At 30.6% G+C, this 21,670-nt stretch overlaps 1 protein-coding gene across 4 annotated transcripts in view; it reads left to right on the plus strand.

The window, feature by feature from the left end:
* The window catches only part of LOC134694022 (mitogen-activated protein kinase kinase kinase 2-like), a 48,766-nt gene extending 27,387 nt beyond the window's left edge, over window positions 1-21,379 (plus strand). For 3 of the 4 annotated variants that reach the window (XM_063555023.1, XM_063555022.1, XM_063555021.1), the window contains exons 5-16: window positions 8,576-8,681; window positions 9,971-10,147; window positions 10,926-11,057; window positions 11,574-11,659; window positions 12,316-12,398; window positions 13,634-13,933; window positions 14,778-14,795; window positions 16,210-16,358; window positions 17,518-17,643; window positions 18,850-18,979; window positions 19,382-19,556; window positions 20,551-21,379. In XM_063555023.1, coding sequence (XP_063411093.1) covers window positions 8,576-8,681; window positions 9,971-10,147; window positions 10,926-11,057; window positions 11,574-11,659; window positions 12,316-12,398; window positions 13,634-13,933; window positions 14,778-14,795; window positions 16,210-16,358; window positions 17,518-17,643; window positions 18,850-18,979; window positions 19,382-19,556; window positions 20,551-20,788 — 1,720 coding nt within the window. In that variant the 3' untranslated portion in view covers window positions 20,789-21,379. The remainder of the gene's footprint in view (window positions 1-8,575; window positions 8,682-9,970; window positions 10,148-10,925; window positions 11,058-11,573; window positions 11,660-12,315; window positions 12,399-13,633; window positions 13,934-14,777; window positions 14,796-16,209; window positions 16,359-17,517; window positions 17,644-18,849; window positions 18,980-19,381; window positions 19,557-20,550) is intronic. The other variant, XM_063555024.1, reaches the window with a different exon arrangement.
* The last annotated feature ends 291 nt before the right edge of the window (window positions 21,380-21,670 follow it).

Genomic DNA, 21,670 nt, shown 5'->3' on the forward strand with positions numbered 1-21,670 from the left:
GTTTTTAAAAACAAGAATTGTATATCTGATTTATATTTTGATATGAGCTTCACTGATGAGTCTTATGAAGATGAAATGCACTTCTGGTGTACTAAATTATAAGTACCTTGATAACCATGATAACTATTATAATTAATGAATTCTATGTGCAATCCGCCTGGTCCTGTAAAAGTGATGTAGGACACTGTCGTGTTTAATAATGTCTTTTGTATCTTTTGCCTCTCTTTGAAATCTGTATGTTGAACATTGACCTACAAATTAATTTGTATTTTTTATGTCAATAAACATTTCCTTTAATCAAGTTTTTTTTCGTATTGATTTGTATACATAGTATACAGTTGTATTTTGTATACAAGTTTATATTTTGAAAGATACTCAAAGGTTTAATTAAGGCCCCAACTTGAAATTAAACTCAGACATCCACTTAAACTGACTGGTTTTGATATTAAAACAAAAACAAATCTTGTCATTGAAGAAAATTAGGTTTTTGGCAATTCGTTTTGTCTGTTTATATACTAACATGTTAATAGGAAGAATTAGATCAAATTTATAACATTACTACACTTAGTAAGAGGAAACTTTTCTCCAAGGCCGCGATCAATGAGTTTGTACTGCCTAAACTATATCTCTGTAACATATCTTATGGATGTTAGCCGATATTGTTTTTGACTTTTTGTCAGAAACTTTTGGAGTACTCTCTAGTCTTAAAGAATCTGGCTGATAACCTGATAACCGCAATTTACTTTTTATAATTTGAATACATACTTTATAATGTTTAAGTAGCTAACTTTGAAAATTTTGAAAATTCTTTGTTATTTGTTCCTTGTTTTTGAAAAAAAAAAATGCTAATTAATGTCATGAATGTAAATAAATCTAGAAAGAATCATTTCCGTCAAAATTTTCAATGGCTTTTATCTAAAAAATAAGGACACAGACCTTTTTTTTCTGGTCAATTATATACAATCAATTTACAACAGTCTTATAAAATGCTTGTTATTTTGAAACATAGCTGCGAACATCCACAAGTCTATGTGAATTAAGAGATCAAATATTACACAACAACTCAGTCTTGTTTGCTTTAGTTTCTGACCTATTTATCTCATTACTAAATTTTTTCAAACATTGGATTCATTATTATTCGTAGGATATCAATTTTTGAACTTCATGGGTACATGTATACCACAAATTTTAAAGTTCAGAAAAGTACAACTTTTTGAATACCTTAAGAACGAAGACTTTGGCAATCCGATCAAGGCAAAAATTCATAGACATACAATTTTTTTCCATCCACAAAAGTTAGTCATGTTGGTAAATTTAACAATAAATGATTCAAAAGTATTCAGCTTTTTCTTTTTTTTTGAGGAATTTTGACATGGGTTAGTTGAATGCAAAAGTGGATATGAAAAGTTTGAGGAATTTTGACACGGGTTATTTGAATTCAAAAGTGGATATGAAAAGTTTGCAGAAGGATTAGAAATTTGATAACACAGACTTTGACCAGACTGGGAAAGTTAGATTTGTACAGTTGTGGTAGCAGTTTATTATATAATAACGGAAAGAAAATCGACGACAAACAAAATTAATGCATTGAAACATTTAAATATTTCTCTAGATCCGGAAAAGTTTATTTACATTATTAATGTTAATCTGTAATGAAATATGCAGTTTGCATACAAATAAAATGTTTAAAAGGGAGGTAACCAGCTTTTAAGTCAATGTTGTATGATAACAGAAAACAGATATAGGGGGAGAACTGAAAAATGATGGGGGGCCAGAGTAAAACATTAGGGATATTCACTGAAAACACAATTGTTGGCCTAAAGGCAATGAAAGGGATGATTTGGATTGAAAAAGGGGGAGGGGTATATTCGAAACTATAATATTGCAGGAAAACAAGTTTAAAATCCAAATATTTGACAGAGTTTGACCTGACATGTATAGATGTAGTTTTATAAGGTGTTACACTGATTGACTGTGAAATAAAGTGATTTGGCGTTGAGTCTTTTTCTTTACTTAGACATGAAAAAAAGGAATTGCAAAAATATTTTTTTATTAAAAAAAAAAAGGTTAAAACATTTGCTAAGTAAAAAAGGGAAAATAAAACATACTAATAGATAATTAGCTACATTCTGCAAAAAAATACCTTATTGTGTTTCTATAGCTAGTTGGTTAATAATGTTATTCCTTTTGGTCATTAGTCATCTCTTTTTCTTGAATAGATGGTAGGCTACATTCTGCAAAAATATACCTTATCGGGTCTGTAGTTGGTTTATGTTATTCCTAATGGTCATTAGTCATTTCTTTTTCCTTATTATTTGTTAGGTTGTAAAATATCTATATATGTATGAGTAACACATCCCTGCTCTAGCGGTATGATACTTCGTAACTAGTCATGGATGTTATTATTTTCAAAAGTGGATGGGTGGGTGGTCGTGAGTTTAAAAAGAAGTAGAAGAAAAAATTATACAATTGAACAATTTATTTATATATAAGTAAATGATGTATGATTGATAACTGGAAATGGAACGTAAAATTATGTTCAGCATTTGATTGATGATTTCATTGATAACTTACGAATATTAATTATAGGATAATCGCTAATGAATATTCATTTACATACATGTACGTCAGATTTAAAACAGGTGTTTTTTGTTGTTTTTGTTCGATTTATAAGGAATCATAGGGACTTATTATCTTACCAGTTTACTGATTCAGAAATTTAAAACTCATTTGATATCACCGTCAATCCAAAAGTTTGATTAAGAAATTTGGTCATATTTAATCATTTTGTCAACTGAAGATGGTAGCCCCCCCCCCCCCCCCAACATACTTCAACATGTAAAACCTTTAATCATGTTAATATATTTTAAAAAAAAATCCAAATAAAAGATTATAATATTGGGTAAAATTCAATTTGAACAAACATTATAAACCTGAATATTAATATTGTTAAGAAATTATCAAAATCCTAATAAATCCTAAAAAATAATTTTAAAAACAAACATCACCAATTATAATTCATTTTAAAAATTATCAAATCTTCACAGGTGCTATTCTCTTTATCAGATGAGAAAAGTGCAATAAAATTTAAGAAAATAAAATGTACTTTAAAAAATGGGTGAAGATCGCATGATAAATAAAGCGTCTGGTAAAATATAGGTAAAATTATGCAGGCTAGTGACACTGTAAATATTTACTTATCATTTTTTACAGAGTATTTAATATCAGCTCCTTAGTAAACCATTTAGTCAGATACTTAATCAAGAAGAAAATTTTACGGGATTTAAATAATGTTTATTGAGACTGCATTAAATGATTGATCATTAATGCATGTAAACACTGAATGTATTTTAAATCGGTCTTTTTCACTTCAAACATTTTGAGAAAGATGCTTAAAAAAATCAAATTTGCTTTATATAGATTTTGTTTGATGTTCAGTTTGACACTTTGAAAAGACTCTTTCATATTGCCATCATTTGACTATTGCATGTATGGAGTACATGTATTTAACTTTCCGACTCAGATGTAGGACATTTTCACTTCAAACATTTTGATTAAGAAGCTTAAAAAAATGAAATATGCTTTTTATAGATTTTGTTTGATGTACAGCTTGACACATATTGCATGTATTGAATAGACTATTTCATATTGCCATCTTTTGACTGGCATTTATGGAATACATGTATTTAACTTTCCGACTTGGATGTAGGACATTTCAGTTCAAACATTTTGAGAAAGAAGCTTAAAAAAAATCAAATCTGCTTTTTATAGATTCTGTTTCATGTACACTCACTCTGCTTGATGATGATATTGAATTTAGACATTTTCATATTGCCATCTTTTGACTATGGCATGTATATGGAGTACATGCATTTAAATTTCCGTCAGGTTACCGTCTCGCGTGTAGGACATTTTCCCTTCAAACATTTTGAGAAAGAAGCTTAAAAAAAAATCAAATAAGCTTTTTATAGATTCTGTTTTGATGTACAGCTTAACATATAATGCATATTGAATACACTATTTTTATATTACCCTCTCTTGACTAGGAAGTACATGTATATAAGTTTTTGACAAACCTAGCTTAACTCTGCATACTGTAGAACATTTTGTACTAAGCTAGTACTTAGTCAAGTGAGAGCAACTGAACGAAAGATAAAAAAACAAGCTTGCAATCATGGCAATGTAGAGAAGAAAACAATTGATTTATATTTTCTAAGCATTTGCTAAATCACAATAAAATCAACAAAATTTGTTTAATTGTGAAATGATTGTAAACTTGACCTCTATAAGTCAGTTAGATTCTGTTGCTTGACAAAGTACCAGGATGTTCTTCTAGAGTTGTTAAAATTAAAAACTCCAGTCCTAAGTTGGTACATTTTGTAACATGAAAAAATGTAACAGACATCTGAATTAAGGTATTATTTAAAAAAGAAGATGTGATATGATTGCCAATAAGACAATGATGAGACAACTGTCCACAAGAGACTAAAATGACACAGAAATTAACAACTATAGGTCACCGTACAGCCTTCAACAATGAGCAAAGCCCATACCGCATAGTTTTAATCTAAGCTATAAAAGGCCCTGATAAGACAATGTAAAACAATTCAAATGAGAAAACTAACGGCCTCATTTATATAAAAAAATGAAATAAAAACAAATATGTAACACATAAACAAACGACAACCACTGAATTACAGGCTCCTGACTTGCATTTTTCATGTTGTCCTTTACTCAGATTTGTTTAATTATGTTGTTGTGTTGCTGTCTCAAATTACCACATGTTATCCATCTCCTTTAATTCATGTTCTTTTTAAAGCTTTAACAAATGATCTATTTATTTGCTGTTTTGTTATTTTTTAGTTGTATTTAAGATAAAAAATACATCATAAAATATACATTTGTCTAGTGGGAAATTGTCCTCAGGTCAACCAACGGAGCAATTTATTATAAAATATATAAACAGGCTTTATTTATCCACATGAATCATTTCTAAAAGGAATATGTGTTTAAGTCTTTATGTTTTTTTATCAATCATAAGTGAGTGTCCATTTTCACCACCGAAACTTTTCACTATGAATTTTCATATATCTTAGCAGTTAAATTTTAAATATGAAAATTGAACTGTTTTTGAGGAAAAATATTGTACCACATTCAATGCAGTGCTAAAATCTATATTATTTTCACTATTTATATTTTTCTTTGTCAATTATTTTGAGAAAGGAGAAGAATTCAGTCAGTTAGCTATAGAAAGGATCATATTCTTCATATGTAACGACCTTGACCTTGCGTGTCGTCTGCTGAGTGACTGCACACTGCAGACGACACATAAAAATGTCATATAAAGTGTGTGGGTGGCAGGATTGATTGACTAACAGGACATTTTATTTTGATATTTGTATACTTATGATAAGTATGACTTGAAAATGATGACAAAAATAGATTTACTATCGTTTGTGCTTCCTTTTGTTTACTTGGGCCATGTTGTCTGGGGTATTGAAGCCAGAAAACTAATATTTGTGTACTTTTAAACAGCTTTTAAGTAGCAACTTCAGAATTTTATAAGTTGGGAAAAAGAATATAAATTAGGTATCTTAATATTAGGGTGAAATCAGTGAACTTGAAAATCATAAAGAAAAAGAAATAGCCATATTATCCTCTGACAGTAAAAAGACTGACTCTTTAAATTTTAAAATGAAAAATGAAAAAAAAATTTAGTAATTTCTTCAGTGTATTATATTAGTCTAAACATATATTAGCTTTGAACTGAAATAATTTGCATAAGTTTTCTTCCTTCACAATTTTCTTTATCAAATAGAAGTTTGAAAACACACATTTTATTGCGAACAAATCTATTGGAAATTATTTATGAATTTAAAAGTCAATCAAAAAGTTTTAAATTCTGAAAATTGTAAACATTTCGGTAAAGTTTTAAATGCCTTTACATCGAAAAATTATTGCAGTTTGAATAAAAAGTCTTTCAAGTATTGATTGCCATTTTAACAGAGTAATATCATTGATGCAGTGGATTGTGGTTTTATGTACGTTTAAACAGGACAAATTAGTTGTTATCAAACGTGGAGTGTATTTGGTGCAAGCGTCACAAAGAAATAGAAATGCAATTTGTTATATAAAACTGTTTTTGTAAAAGAACAAGGCTTAATTGTATTAGTGAGGGTCTGTAAGGGGATTGTCTGTTAGGGAGCTACCATTTGATTTTTATGGGGGGTAAGAAGGAATTTGAAAAAAATAGGCAGGACAGGAGTTTTGAGTAAAAAAAGTGGCAGGATGAGACACTTGCAAAAAAAATAGTCAGGACGACAATTTAGGTAAAAAAAAAAGTCAGGATAAACTAAAAAAAAAGACAGGACAGAGATTACAGCTAAAAAAAAAATGCAGGACGAAATTTTTCATCCTAGCCCCCCCATCAAATCAAATGGTAGCTCCCTTAGTTTGTCAAGATCTCAAAGATATTAAAGATTTTAGGTTGACAGCTAGTTGAAAGTTGTCATTAACAATGGTTAAATATTTTGTTATAGACGGTATGACCTAAAACAGGATTTATATAACATGTATTAACCCAAAAAGATACTTTGTTATACCATGGGATCAAAGTGTTTAATCCTGACTTTCATCTTACAGACTCCTTTAGTACCCGTCAATCATGTCAATAAAGGGGGGAAAATAGCAGCATTTTATACATTATTGGAATAAATTGTTTACCAAGACGTAATGTAGAGGTGTACTAACAATGTATGACATGTTTCAAAATTTAAAAAACACATCTGAATCAACCTTGAGCATCACCCTCCTCTCCATCCCTACCCCCCCTTTTCCTCTAAAAAATAAATAAAATAAAGCAGCCTATTATCAAATGGAATTGCAGTGTTGATCCTTAACTTAATATGATGATTTAACCTTGCAACACCTCCCCCTTTACCCCCTTTTAAAAAAAAGAAAAAAAAAACAGTCTGTAATGTATCGTTAGATTTCAGTGTTTATCCTTGACTTAATGTAAAGGTGTACTGTATTACACAATTTGAAATGAAAATAACATCTGATTTAACCTTGAGCAACACCCCCTCTCCACCCCCACCCCCACCCCTTTTCCTCTAAAAAATAAATAAAATATATACTAGCCTTGCCCTGTTATATCATGACATAGCAGTGTTTATCCTTGACTTAATGTAAAGGTGTACTGTATTACACAATTTTAAAATGAAAATCTGATTTAACCTTGAGCAACACCTTCCCCTCCTCCAACCCCATTACAAAAAGAAAAAAAAAAGAAATGAAAATAACATCTGATTTAACCTTTAGCTACATGTATCCCCTCTTCATACCCCTTAATTTTTTTTTTTAAAAAGCTTGTTATATCGTGAGATCTCAGTGTTCATCCTTGACTTAATGTAAAGGTGTACTGTATTACAAAATGTACAGGATTTTGAAATGAAAAATAACATCTGATTTTTAACCTTGAGCAATTTGTTTGATACAAGTAAAAGTGCATTCAATTTCAAACAGTGAGAAAATGAAGTAAAATTTTAACTTTTAAATCAAATTACGTGATCGAAATAGATAAAAATCTTCGACAATTAATTGTAATGTTATTGCTCAGTACTTTATGTAAGAACGAATGTTATGGATGGATGGGTTTGAAAAGCAGCTGAGATTAAAATAGGATCGAAATCGTAATTTATACTGAGATTGAAAAGGTTAAAATTTACTTAATCCGGTGTTGATCAAAAAGGGTTTCTAATGAAATGTGAAAAAGACCTAGATGTTGGACTTTGAACTTGGAGAAAATTACGTGAACGTTATGATAATATATTTATTTTTGTATAAGGTCATTTAGTGACCTTTATTTTAGGGTCAATATAAACAAGATTTATTAGATTTATATGAAATGTTTGACTACTTAGAATAGTCTCTGAGAAAAACATAAACAATCAACTGTCCCAGTTAAGTGACCAAATGCAGATTTTGGCAAAACATCAAAACCTGTTCATTGCTGTTATGAATTTTCCTTGTATTTTTTTTTTTTGTAGTTATTTTACAGTCTAATAATTGCATACAAAATTATAATATATGCTAGAAGTAGGTAAGCTTTAAATTTGAATCATTGAGAAAACAACCTGCCTTTGGTTTGGTTTGGGATGGAATTCCATCAAGTACCATCAAATTTCCATCAATTGTCCATCAAGTGTTGATGGAAACTGAAGAAATTGAGGGAAGATCTAGGGAAGGGTACTTCCGAAACTTAAAAAAAAACATAGAAATTTACTGGTCCTGCTAGTAGATCATATGGTCTTTGCATTTAACAACTTTTTGATTCTGGTCAATTATTTCTTGCTTAACAGTAATTGACTTATTCAAGTGGTATTTTGTCTTGCATTAAAGGGAGACAAATCCTAAAACTTACAAATTTAGACCTCTATGAGTCAAAAGCAGATTCAGACTTATTAATGTATTAGCTCTGACTGATCCATATGTTAAACATATGAAACCTGACTTCATTCTACCCTTTAATAAAGTGGAATTGGTTTCATGACTAAATATCTGTTTTGTTTTTCAGGAGTATCAACATACACCGACCATTGACATACAGCCACCTGAGAATGAAAGTATCAGAGATGTATACTATGGATTTAATGATATTCTTTACACAGGCAAATGGAGAGGTGAACTTTTAAGGAAACATTTAGAGAAAGATAAACACATTTATTGAAAAAAAAAACCTTGACCTAGGTTATCTCCCTTAACTTCCATTGTTGTTTTATCTGTTGATTTCATAATGCTTATTGCATGTATTGGAAACAACAGCAGCATTTGACTAAATATTATCTTTCTAGTGTTGACTCTTTTCTAATAGGCCAGTTATATTTTTTTGAATATATAGAAATTTCTAAGAAGATGTGGTATACATGGTATAGGTGCCAATAAGACTACTTTACACCCATGTCAAAATTTGTGAAAAGTAAACCGTTTTAGGTCAAAATTATAAGGGTCTTCAACACAGAGCCTTATACACAATGAACAGCAAGCTATAATAGGGCCCCAAAATTACCAATGTAAATCAATTCATGCAGTAAAAACCAACAATCTATATATATATATAATCTATATAAAAAACAAGAAACATATGAACCACATTAACAAGCAGCAACCACTGAACTACAGGTTCCTGACTTAGGACAGGTGCGAACAAGTGCAGGTTTGATTGTTTTAACAGGAGCCAACCTTCACCCTTACCTGAAACAGTTGTTTAACATTATTACAAAATATATAGAAAGACTTTAAAATATCAATAGAAATATCTTTACTAGTTATAGACTGCTGCATATATCATGTATATATGTTATTATCGATATTTGTGCATTTTTCCTTTGATCTTTTTATGCCCCAGCTACGATAGTAGAGGGGCATTATGTTTTCTGGTCTGTGCGTCTGTTGGTCCGTCTGTCCGTTCGTTCATCCGTCCATCGTACCGTTCGTCCGTCCGTCTGTACCGCTTCAGGTTAAATTTTTTGGTCAAGGTAGTTTTTGATGAAGCTGAAGTTCAATCAACTTGAAACTTAGTACACATGTTCCTTATGATATGATCTTTCTAATTTTACAGCCAAATTAGATTTCATGGTCCATTTAACATGTAAAATAATAGCATGAGTGGGGCATCCGTGTACTTTGAACACATTCTTGTTTTGTGATAATTTTTCATATCATGCTCGCTTGAGATGAAAATTATTGCTTGAAATTAAGGGGACATGTGGCGTTGTTAATGTAATTGACATTGTCGTCATAGGTAAAATAGCAATAAACTGGTCATCTCAATTCGATTGCTTTTCTCACATTTTTCACCATTCCAGCTGAAGCAAGAAAACCAATCTCGTTGCGATGATCGATGATAATCTATAAGTATTTCCAATATATTTTGGTAATATGTAACATAAGCTTTTTCGTCATTTTAAAGGTACACATACCAATCACAAATCAAAAAGAATTAGACGCAGCCATTGATCTAGTGGACAAGAATGAGAAAATCACAAGTCTTCGGCTATTCCTGTCTCCTCCCGCTGGCTGTGGTTATACTAATGTCAGAAAACATCAGTCCAAAGACTCGACTAGTGAGAGTGGATTTGGTACAATGGTAAGTACAGGCAGCCTTAAAATGCCATTGATTATTTCAATCACAGATGTATAAATATAACAAACAGCAACATTGAAAATCATGTCAATTAATTGTAAGAATGAACTTGTAGTTCAAAGTTTATTCTATTTGAAAGTTTCTATGTGAAGGCTTCTACTGTGGATTCATGCATACACAACTATAGATGATTTGTTATTCCTTGAACATTAATTTCATGAATCCTCTGTACCCATGAAGGGAATGAAAATTGATATCCAACATATAATAATGAATCCACACTTTTCAATTTTCAGAAATGTATGTAAACAATTCAGCTACATCAACTTAAGAGTTGTGAAAATTGACAATGCAGTCCTATTTCAGCTTTTGGTACTTTAAACTCAGAAATAGTGATGTTTTTATTATCAAGGTTATAATAGCAATAATTTAAACTCATGTTTTTTATTTTTATTTAATGAATTAAACAGGATTTTTCTCAATAAAAAATTGCTGAATTTGTCATTACCACACTCTAACTATACCTTGCCACAACCAAATGTTATGGACACACAATACAATTTACCATCAAACACAGATGAAAAATCAATTTGAGTTGCGTCACTCTTACCTTCTGGAGTTCTGGCCTTTAACAAATAGAAAAATTACTGAATGTAGAAGTAGGGGCCAGACATCTGTGTCCCACGGACAAATACTTTATTTTTTTAAACTTTTTGATTTTTGTATATGCTTATCATGCTTATTGTGAAGAAAATGATATATGATTATTTATTTTTTTCAGTCTTCCAAACATTCTGACTACAGAGAATCACCTAGCCCACCCCCTGGACACCTGCCACATGGAATATCCCATAGTGTTTCACGTACGTCTGTTAACAGTGAGGGAGAGTTCATTCCTGAAGATGGGGATGAGGTAAGATAGCTCTTGGTATTAATTAGGTCAGAGATTTTGGCACATGTTCATATGAGGGTCAAACTGTTTAGCTTCATAGGGCTTCTCCAAGTGAAGTTATTTGTAATTTTTAAAAGCATGTATGTACTGAAAAATAAACATGATAGAAGAAATTTGAAATAACAACATGATTGATACCATTCAGTAGATTGTTCTCTTCATGTTCATTTAGTTGAAATTATTTCTCTAATTTCTGTGCTAAAAGAGGGATGAAAGATATCAGAGAGAAATTTAAACTCATAGTTTGAAAATGAACTGACAATGCCATTGCTATTAAAGAAAAAGACTAACAGACGAATAATAGTACACAAGACACAACATAGAAAACTAAAGACTGATATTCTCCATGTCAACAGAAATCCTGACATGGTCAAACGTTTTTGTTAATGATTCAATTTTTCTTACTCAAGCATGTAACAGTACAATTAATACTTACCAATTGGCAATACTGGAAATTTTAATTGATGATTTTTGTAGGGTGTCTATCATAGTCCAGAAGGATCAGGGAAAATGACCGGTAGTATCTCCTCACTGGACAGTGGAAGTTATGCCAGTAGTAGCCAGTAAGTAATTAGTATATCTACTGAATTGCCTCTAGATATTATCCACAAAATTTAAATGAAGAGAAAATTGAATTATTTTGAATGTTATATATTCATAACTTAAGCTGAAAAGTAAATCCATAAGAAGTAATTTTATCCATTGTAATTTAATATGTCTAAAGTATTTAAAGTGTCTTTTGTGGATAGTTGTCTCATAGGCAATCATACCACATCTTCTTTTTTATATGTATGTTTTTACAGCAATGGTATAAGTCTTAAATATCATTAACAAAGAACTTATCAAAAATTAAAAAAAGAAAAAAATTGAAAACACTATGCCTCAAGTTATAAAAAAAGAAAACTTTTTCTTTTACCTCAGCAATGGTATCTCAAGAGTTGCAGAATATTTTCTACATTTAACTCTGATACAAAAAAGCATGCATTGGTCATTTAGTACCAGATTGTGATTATGTATTATGAAGAAACACCGTTTCATCCATGGGGATTTATTGTAAAAGAATATAACTAACATTATCCTTTTATATATTTTTGTATATTTATACATACGTACCTTGACTTATAATGGTTTTCTTTTATAAACTGTCATTTGGATGGAGAGTTGTCTTATTGGCACTCATACCACATCTTCCTACATGTACATCTATTTTATTTTATAGTGGTGACACCTACCCATTTAGAATAAGAGCTGGTTCACGGAGAAGTGTATTAACTGATGCATCATCCAAAGATGAAACAGCGGGTATGTTGTACAATATTATTTGAAATACTGTGGATTTATTATTGTTCCTTGTATATCAATTTTCGTGGATTTCATTGATACAGGGGAATAATGAAATTAAATGTTCAACGAATACAAAATTTTATATAAGCTTGATTTTGTATGCAAACTTTGGTAAAAACAACGAAGTCAAATATCCATGAACCTATATGTTTTCCTTAATCCACGAAAATAAATGAATCCACAGTAGTATTCATAAAGTGAAAGTAAAGGCAATCACTCTTATACAGTGTCTACTAAAGACTTCTGCAAAATCTGACTTATTCGTAGTTTTTCTTACTAATAATTTTTGTGAAGTATCAGGAGTTATTGAGTTACATACACCAAAAAGCAGAAAAAGAAAAAGCAATCAATGATTAACAGGATTGTAGGCAAGACAGACAACCAAATGTTACTTAAAATGATGATTTTTTTTGCTTTGTTTGTTTTTTTGGCAAAAAAACTTAACAAGACAATAACAATCAAAACCAAGGAGTAAACAAAGACTCACAATACCAAAAGACATTTACATCAACAGTTATAAATAAGAAACAACACAAACTCCTAAAAAGCGGGAGTGAAATCAGATGCTCTGGAAAGGTAATATAAAAAAGAGGATGTGGTATTATTGCCAATGAGACAACTTCATAAAAGACCAAAATGACACAAACATTAACAACTATAGGTCACTGTACGGCCTTCAACAATGAGCAAAGCCCATACTGCATAGTCAGCTATAAAAGGCCCCGATAAGACAATGTAAAACAATTCAAACGAGAAAATTAATGGCCTTATTTATGTGAAAAAAATGAATGAAAAACAAATATGTAACACATAATGAATTACAGGCTCCTAGCATTTCCTGCACCATATACGGCATATAGTCATGGTAGAGAAACTTTGAACAGAAAAATTAAAATAAAAGAGATATTGGTCATGAATTTTTGAATATTTTCAGCATTTCATTTGAATCTTCAGTCAAAGTTATAATAACAATGATGCTATTTTGAGGAACTACAGTCAAATCCTAAATTATTAGAAAGGTTAAGTGGAGTGAATTATTCAAAACAGAACATTTAAAATAAACAGGGAGATGTCGTCTGCTATTTTGCAAATTATTGCCAATGAACTGATCTCTAACATTATCCAATCAAAAGTGCCATTACATTTCATATGGCACAAGACATATAATTATCTTTTATAATGTTTGTTTTCAGATGGTAAAGTATGGTTTGATACGTTTCCACGGAATTACAATGTAAACACACATAACACTCATGACATTGAAGGCCACAGAACATTCCCGCGTGCCAGTAATATCGTACAGAGACGGCCTGAGTTAGGGAGCACACTTTTATCCCGTGGGAGTTCCGGTGCTCTCAGCAATAGTAGTAGCAGTAGTGGATTCCCTCCTGATCCAGACATGGACTCTCCCGAGGGCCGACTCAGTCTAAAGAGAAATAGTGATATAGATAGCCCTGTGTTCAATCCTGTATCAGATTTAGCCTTCTCTAAATGTAAGTAAAGAAAAATGGTAAAAGGAATATATTTTAGTATTTTGAATATATCTGGACCAATATTGCCATGATTATTAACAATGACCTGGTTGTTTGGGACTTTTTATCCAGACAATTTATGTGACGAAGCTTATCTTAAATAAAGGTTCTATAAAAAGAGAGAGGAGATTGATCACCTATCATGACTATAGATACTATAGCTAATTACAAAGATATAAACAATGAAAAATAACCATTTAAAGAACTCTGTTTCCAAGGAGTAATTAATTGTTTGGCTAACTGCATTAAACTGGCTTTATAGGACTAAAACAGGACAGAAACCCACTTTTGAAATGGTCCCAACCCAGGGTAAAGGGGAAGGGGAGGGCTACCATAAGTTTTCATTTAAAAGCATTGATCATCAAAATATAGGGTGGTTCCTTTTATACAACTATATGCAAGGGGGCATCATCTGTGTACCATGGACACATTTTCTATTTATTTTAGTATACCATACAGTTTTTTTTCAATGAAGATGTAGCGGGATTGAAATTTAGAAAAGCTTTTTTTCTAATCAGGTGCTAAGGGCTATCTTGAACTTGCAGTTAGGTGAGAGTTGTGGTGTTTAAGACCTCAATGTGACTTTGAGGTGAAGAAAGGCAATAACAGCTGTTCCTTGCTTTTTGTTATTGTGTGTTTTTATGTGTAGTGAATATTTTTTTCTTTAATTGATCAACGTTTTTGTCAGATAAAAAAAGAAATAAATTGAAAGATAAATTAACAAATGAGAAGTTGGTTAGCCTGAAATTGAAAAAAACTTTGATGAAAACAAATTTTATATAAATTTTGATGTCAATTGTTAAAGGTCTTACACCGGACAAGCGTATGTATAATTATTTATCCCATTATAAATGTACTCTAATTTAATTGTAATTATGTTGTGTGCTGTGTAGTTAATGGTATACCTATCAATAATGTGTATTGGACACACATATATATGTACACACATGTATGTGGGATGATCACATGACATTTAAAATTTAAATCCTAAACTTGGAACATATTGTATTCAGTTTTTATCATGCATGCAAATGATGTTATTTGTTCACTGAAGTCACTCTGTAGACGTTCTTTAGTTATTTGTGATATATTTAATAGTAATCATTTAACATTAAGGGACTGTCTTTTTGATATAAATAAAGATTCTTAATTTTAAAGTTAGTTTCTAATCATATATTCAATGTATACAGATGTTTAGGCCTTGACATATTTTCTTTAAATATTCCAGATTTTTTAAAATTAAAATTTTAGAAATTAACGTGCATGAATACACTTGTACTCCAAGTAAATCTAAACTAAAAAAGCTGTTTACAATAAGTGTGTTCAACACAAATTTGGTTGTTTGTTTATGCATTGCAATTAGAAAATCCAAAAACAGGTTGACTACTGTAAATACAGAAATTATTTTGATATTTGAACAATGATCACAAATGCGAGATTAACAATTATGGTTTTAGGTAAATATGCATACAGATAGATGATTCTGATATCAGAATACGAGTTATTAATGTAGTACTCGACTCACATTATTTACATTAACAAAAATCTCTCAATTACTCTAAATTAACAGTTTAATAATTTTTCCAATTAATTCCAGTAATCTGTACTTCAACTATACCAATATATTGCGGTCAGAGGTTGAAGTCATAAAACTTTTCTTAGAGCTTGGAGAAAAAAAATCATGCTCGAAACATGAAATCCAGCATTTTGATTGGTTGATTATTTAGTATGAGTACAAAAACTGACATGAAATTTTTATTACTTCAAGGCCAGGAAGTGTCCAATTTATCTGCAACACTTGAGTTAACCTTGTAACAAACTTTGGAAGCAAACTTTAAAACCACTCTTATACTAAATATACCTTCAAAATGGAAGAGCCATACACCTGCTAAATATCAATTGTGTTTCAATGTTGATTTATTATGTGTTTGTGTTTTACTTGGAGCAGCTCTAAAATATGTGCTTTTTACTTATAAACAATTACTAAGAAACAATGTTAAAAATACCAAACAGAACAATAACTTTTTTTTCAAAGTATTATAGAAATAAAATATTTAGATCAAAACATGCAAAACAGAAAAAAACTCTTTGCTTATGAAAGTGGTTGAAAAGAAGTCTGAATAAAAGCTCTCAATATTATTATCAAATTTTTGGAGTATTTTTTTTCAATGATATTGAGCCACAGATATAATAGTTAAATTTGAAATAAATGAAACAAAAATCCTTTATTATTTCAGCTCCCCGTGCTCCAGTAAACTGGCAGATGGGTAAACTGTTAGGCAGTGGAGCTTTTGGAGAAGTATACCTTTGTTATGACAGGGATACAGGTCGAGAACTGGCAGTCAAACAAGTCACTCTAACAAGCATGAATGCTGAAGCTTCTAAAGTAAGTATAGATAAGGAAGAAGATGTGGTATGAATGCCAATGAGAAAACTCTCTACATTTTTAACAATTTTTAGAAATAAACTATTATAGGTTAGAGTACAGTCTTCAGCATGGATCCTTAGCAAGCACTGAAAAGCAAGCTATAAAGGGCCCCAAAAATAATTAGTGGAAAACAATTCAAAGGGGAAAACCAACGGTCTTTTTGTCAAACATATTTAAAGACAGTTTAAAAACACCATTGAGTAGGGCTTTGATCTCATGAAAAGATTTAACATCAAATTGACAAACAAATATAAGTGATCCAAGTTCATTGTGCCTCAAATTTCTCTTCCTATCTAGTTTTGATTGAATAGCTCTGAGTGTCTTAGAAAGTAAATTGAAATACTTTATCATCAGTTTCTGTGGTTTAATAAGTATCTTTCAAAAAAAAAAGCAGGCAGAGAGACAACCAAAAACAACAAACTAAAGAAAAATTCTTCAATTATGTGGCTAGAAATGGAAAACCCTTTAAAGACAAACAAAGAATTTTCAAACCAGTCATATTTTTTGCATAAATTTAGTTAAGACACATGAAAGAAAATTGTTTGGAATTTGGTCTTCGGACTAGTAGTTTGAAAAGGTTTTAGTGCAAACTCAGAGAGTTCAAATTGTGTAAAAAGTCCAAATTGGTGACATCACAATAAAAAAACCAGAGGACAAATCAAATTACAAACATGGTAAATGCATCAATAGAATTATAAAAATTACAATATAACATTGTATATAGAAATGAGAAGATGTGATATGAATGTCAATGAGACAAGTCTCAATCCAAGTCGCAATCTACAAAAGCTATTATAGGTCAAAGTATGGTCTTCAACACTGAATAGCAAGCTATACAGGGCCCCAAAAATGACAAGTGTAAAACCATTCAAACAGCCTGGAAACCAAGGGTCTAATCTACATAAAAAAAAAACACATCAACAAATGACAACTACTGAACATCAGATGCTTTTGTCAAACATATTTAGAGTCAGTATAAAACCACCATGGAATAGTTCATCAAATAGAAATACAATTGTTAGTGACCCATGTACACCTCTACGAAAATAAGAATCTAACGAAAAATATTAAATCCATAGTCAGCTGTCCACAGTATTACAGTGTGTTGTATTTGTAGGAAGTGCGAGCGTTGGAGAATGAGATACAATTATTACGGAATTTCCAACACGAGAGAATTGTATCTTATTTTGGTTGTCAACAGGGTAAAACTAGCTTATCTATATTCATGGAATACTTATCTGGGGTGAGTATAGATAAACATTGATATTTACAAAGAGTGATATTGTTTGCCTCAAATAACATCCAAAATAAGTCTTTTTCCCCAACAGAAAATTTCCAATTACCAAAAAAAAAATTGCAAAAAGTTCCTCCTAATAAAGTGTACATTTTTCCCAAACAGTGACATCAGTAGTAATGTATGTAAATTTTATATTCATGTTACTATTTTGATATTGTGAAAGTGCTTTTGAGATCCATCTTTCTGATAAGAATCTTTATAGGGTGGTTGTAACATGCATAGTTTTCAATGTATTGAGTACCATCATTGTTTTAGTTTCTTTCCCCTCCCAAAAAAGTTCCTTTCAGGTTAAAAATGTCTGACATTAAAACCTGTGCTAAAAAGACAGCAAAGGTCAGCAAAAAATGATGATGTGTTATAAACAAATAACAAACTTATAAAAAAGAAGATGAGGTATGATTGCCAATGAGACAACTATCCACAAAAGACCAAAATGACACAGACATTAACAACTATAGGTCACCATACGGCCTTCAACAATGAGCAAAGCCCATACGGCAGAGTCAGCTTTAAAAGGCCCTGATAAAACAATGTAAAACAATTCAAACGAGAAAACTAACGGCCTTATTTAAGTAAAAAAATTAACGAAAAACAAATATGTAACACATACGGTAAACAAACGACAACCACTGAATTTATAGGCTCCTGACTTGAGACAGGCACATTCAATTTTCATAAAAATTATGAATTTTCTCCAAAAAATATGGTAGAGGTAGTTTTAAAAAAAGACAACAATATCACTGACATAAGATGTCACTAAACTGACAATACAAATATAATGCAGTATGGTTGACATTGAAACAGTGATCTCAAATAAATTAGCTGATGTAACAGGGAAAAAAGTATGATCACATCAAATTTCAACCACTAAATTTCAGGATCCTAACTAGGGATTGGTAATTTTCTGCTTTTGTGTATAATATACACCAAATATATTTTGAGATTTGAGTTTAATGAAGCACATGTCAGTTTTCAAGATTTATATATAGTCTTAAGATGTAGAAAAATGACAAATTATTTAATTTCTTTGAAAAGAACACATTGTTGTTAAAGACCAGTATTGAAGAGTGTACATGTACGTTATGAAGCTGTTATTTTATTTAAATCTTGTTTTCTCAATGTGGATATTTATTGGATTTTTGTTGTTTTCAGGGTTCTTTGAAAGATTTACTTAACAAATATGGGGCATTAACCGAAGTGGTTTGTCGCAAATATACTCGCCAAGTGTTAGAAGGGCTGGCCTTTCTTCACAAAAATGTTATTGTTCATCGAGATATTAAAGGTAATTAAGAAAAGATATACAGCAGTCATTGTATTGCATTCCTGATGCTGGATTTGTTTAGTGCATATGTTAAGGATTGTTTAATAAACTATTGAAAAAGTATATTATGGTATAATAAAAAGAATAGAAGTTGAAGATGGACAAATCTGCTATTCAAAAAGAAAAAAAGAGGCAAACAAAAAATCAACTCTCAAAAGAATAACTCTAGTGCTTCATTTATTTTAGCACCTGTCTTCAATGTGTGGACAAAACATTTTCGGTGATAAAAAAAAGGAAGAAAAACAACTCACAAAACTTGGCAAAAAAGAAAAACCAACAAAAGATATAAACAAATTTGAAAGTTTTAAATAGAAATATTAATTTCATGACAGTTATTAGAATGATATTCTGTTTTTGTTTTAGCTGCTAATATTTTACGTGACAGTGAAGGCAATGTTAAATTAGGAGATTTTGGTTCTTCTAAACGTTTACAGACAATTTGTAGCATAGCAGGACTTAAAACTGTTGTTGGTACTCCGTACTGGATGGCTCCAGAAGTCATCAACGGAGAGGGATACGGCAGAAAAGCTGACATTTGGTAAATTATTTTTCTTCAATACATAGTATAATGAAAGCACAAAATTCATGAATCACAGCACAAAATTTTCCCTTTTTTATGAGAAGATGCCTAAAAATTAAAATGTCAAATTATTTACTGAACTTAAATATTTAAAAAGAAGACATTTTTATAGAAAAAGACAGGACAGTCAAATGAATATGAACAGTGTTTTTCACTTACTAACACTAATAAAAAGATTTTATACATGTTACAAAATGAATTTTAGATATTGGACATACATCAATGATTCTTTCAACAACCCAACAATGTAAAATAACCAAGAGCTTAGGGAAAGAACACATTCTAATTAGAATTGAAAGTACCAGATATTTTTAGGTTATACATCTAGTTGTTTCAAACTCAACCTCTCATAGTCAAAAGTCACAAGGCTAACTTGCTTTGGTGCGACCACTCTGAAGATTAAGAACATAAAAACAAGACTATACAATAGTATTGACAAAAAAATCAATAAGGGACTACAGTTTTAATGAAAAATCAAAAAGGCAATACAGAGTTTGCATGGATTATGAATTTCTGATATGACATTGAGGAGTGATGGAACTTTATTCTTTGAAAAAGTGACAGGCTTATGTGCTCATGGCACAGCTCTTAATTATTTTCTGATGGGCATTATATTTAGCACCAATTATCATTAATATGTGCATATATCTAACACCATTAAAATTATTATCATTGATATGGGCATATTTTTAAAACCAATTATTATAAAATGAGAACTATGATAATGAGTTTTCCTATCGAAGGTCCATTATTTTCTCCAGGCACTCTGGCTTCCTCCACCAATAAAAACTGTCTTCCATGCAATAGCTCAAAAGCGGTGTTTAAAAGTCGCGATAAGACACCAAAAATCAAAAACAAATCATTATTATGGACATATATTTAACACCAATTATCATTATTATGGGCATAAATCTAACACCAATTTTCACTATTATATCTATATTTTTTCCAGGAGTTTAGGTTGTACTATAGTAGAAATGTTAACTCAAAGACCTCCTTATGCAGATTATGAATCGATGGCAGCCATTTATAAAATCGCCACAGAAGATCATCCTCAATATAAACTCCCTAGTAACACGTCAAAAGAATGTGTACTATTGTTGTCCTCGACTTTTAAGAAAAACGTTAAAGATCGGCCAACAGCAGAAGATTTGTTACGGCATAGATTTGTGGTCAGTGGGCCGACGTGATCTATATATTTATCAAAATATTGACCAATATCGAACAAAACCACCAAAAGTCTTTCAGAATGATCAGAACATGGGAGATAATCACAAATTGTTTGTGTTGTCAAGGGAGATAATCGCAATGAAAATTAGTTTGTGTCGTCCACATTGAGGTTGCTTTGTACAAAATGATCGGCCAGTGTACTTAGACGATTTAAAAATTTCCATTGTAGACCTATGTATAAATAAAGCTACATAGAATCTATAAAACATTTTGGAAGTTGAGAAAAGATATTATACAAGTCTGTGAAAGTTTGGTAAAGAAAGATATGAAATGTTTACAAGTCAGTGAAAATTTTCAAAAGATGATTACTTGAAATATTTCAACATTAAAAACTCATCTGGAAAAAAACCCACTTTTGTAATATGGATATATTTGTAACTATTAGTTTCTAAGTGAACCAAGCGGTGTTGAGTTGAAGAATGTTTGATGATCCACTTAGTAATCTAGAAATAAAGGATTTGAATTCATATTTTAAAGAACAGATTATTTAAAAGGAGAGGATAGTAGAAGACCATGACTGAAATCAAAAACTAATAGCTACAAGATCAAAGTTGGAATGGAAAGTTAACAAGTTGTAACAACTGTAATTTCAGAAATTATTGTGAGGTTTTTAATGATTGCGAAAAATGCAACAGAGTTGAAAAAGCAATAATTTAAATTAGTTTAGATATTTTATATCCATTCAACAAGATTTTTTTCAAAATAGTAAAAATAATTAAATTCTCATTTAAGTTTAATATGACAAAATCCCAATGATAAATGCACACAATAATTTCTGAAATACAGTATAATTATAGAGTTTTTTTTCAAGAGTGTATTAAAAAATAATAATTTTACCACAC

This window comes from Mytilus trossulus, chromosome 13 (assembly GCF_036588685.1).
Source record: "Mytilus trossulus isolate FHL-02 chromosome 13, PNRI_Mtr1.1.1.hap1, whole genome shotgun sequence".
Lineage (NCBI taxonomy): Eukaryota > Metazoa > Mollusca > Bivalvia > Mytilida > Mytilidae > Mytilus > Mytilus trossulus.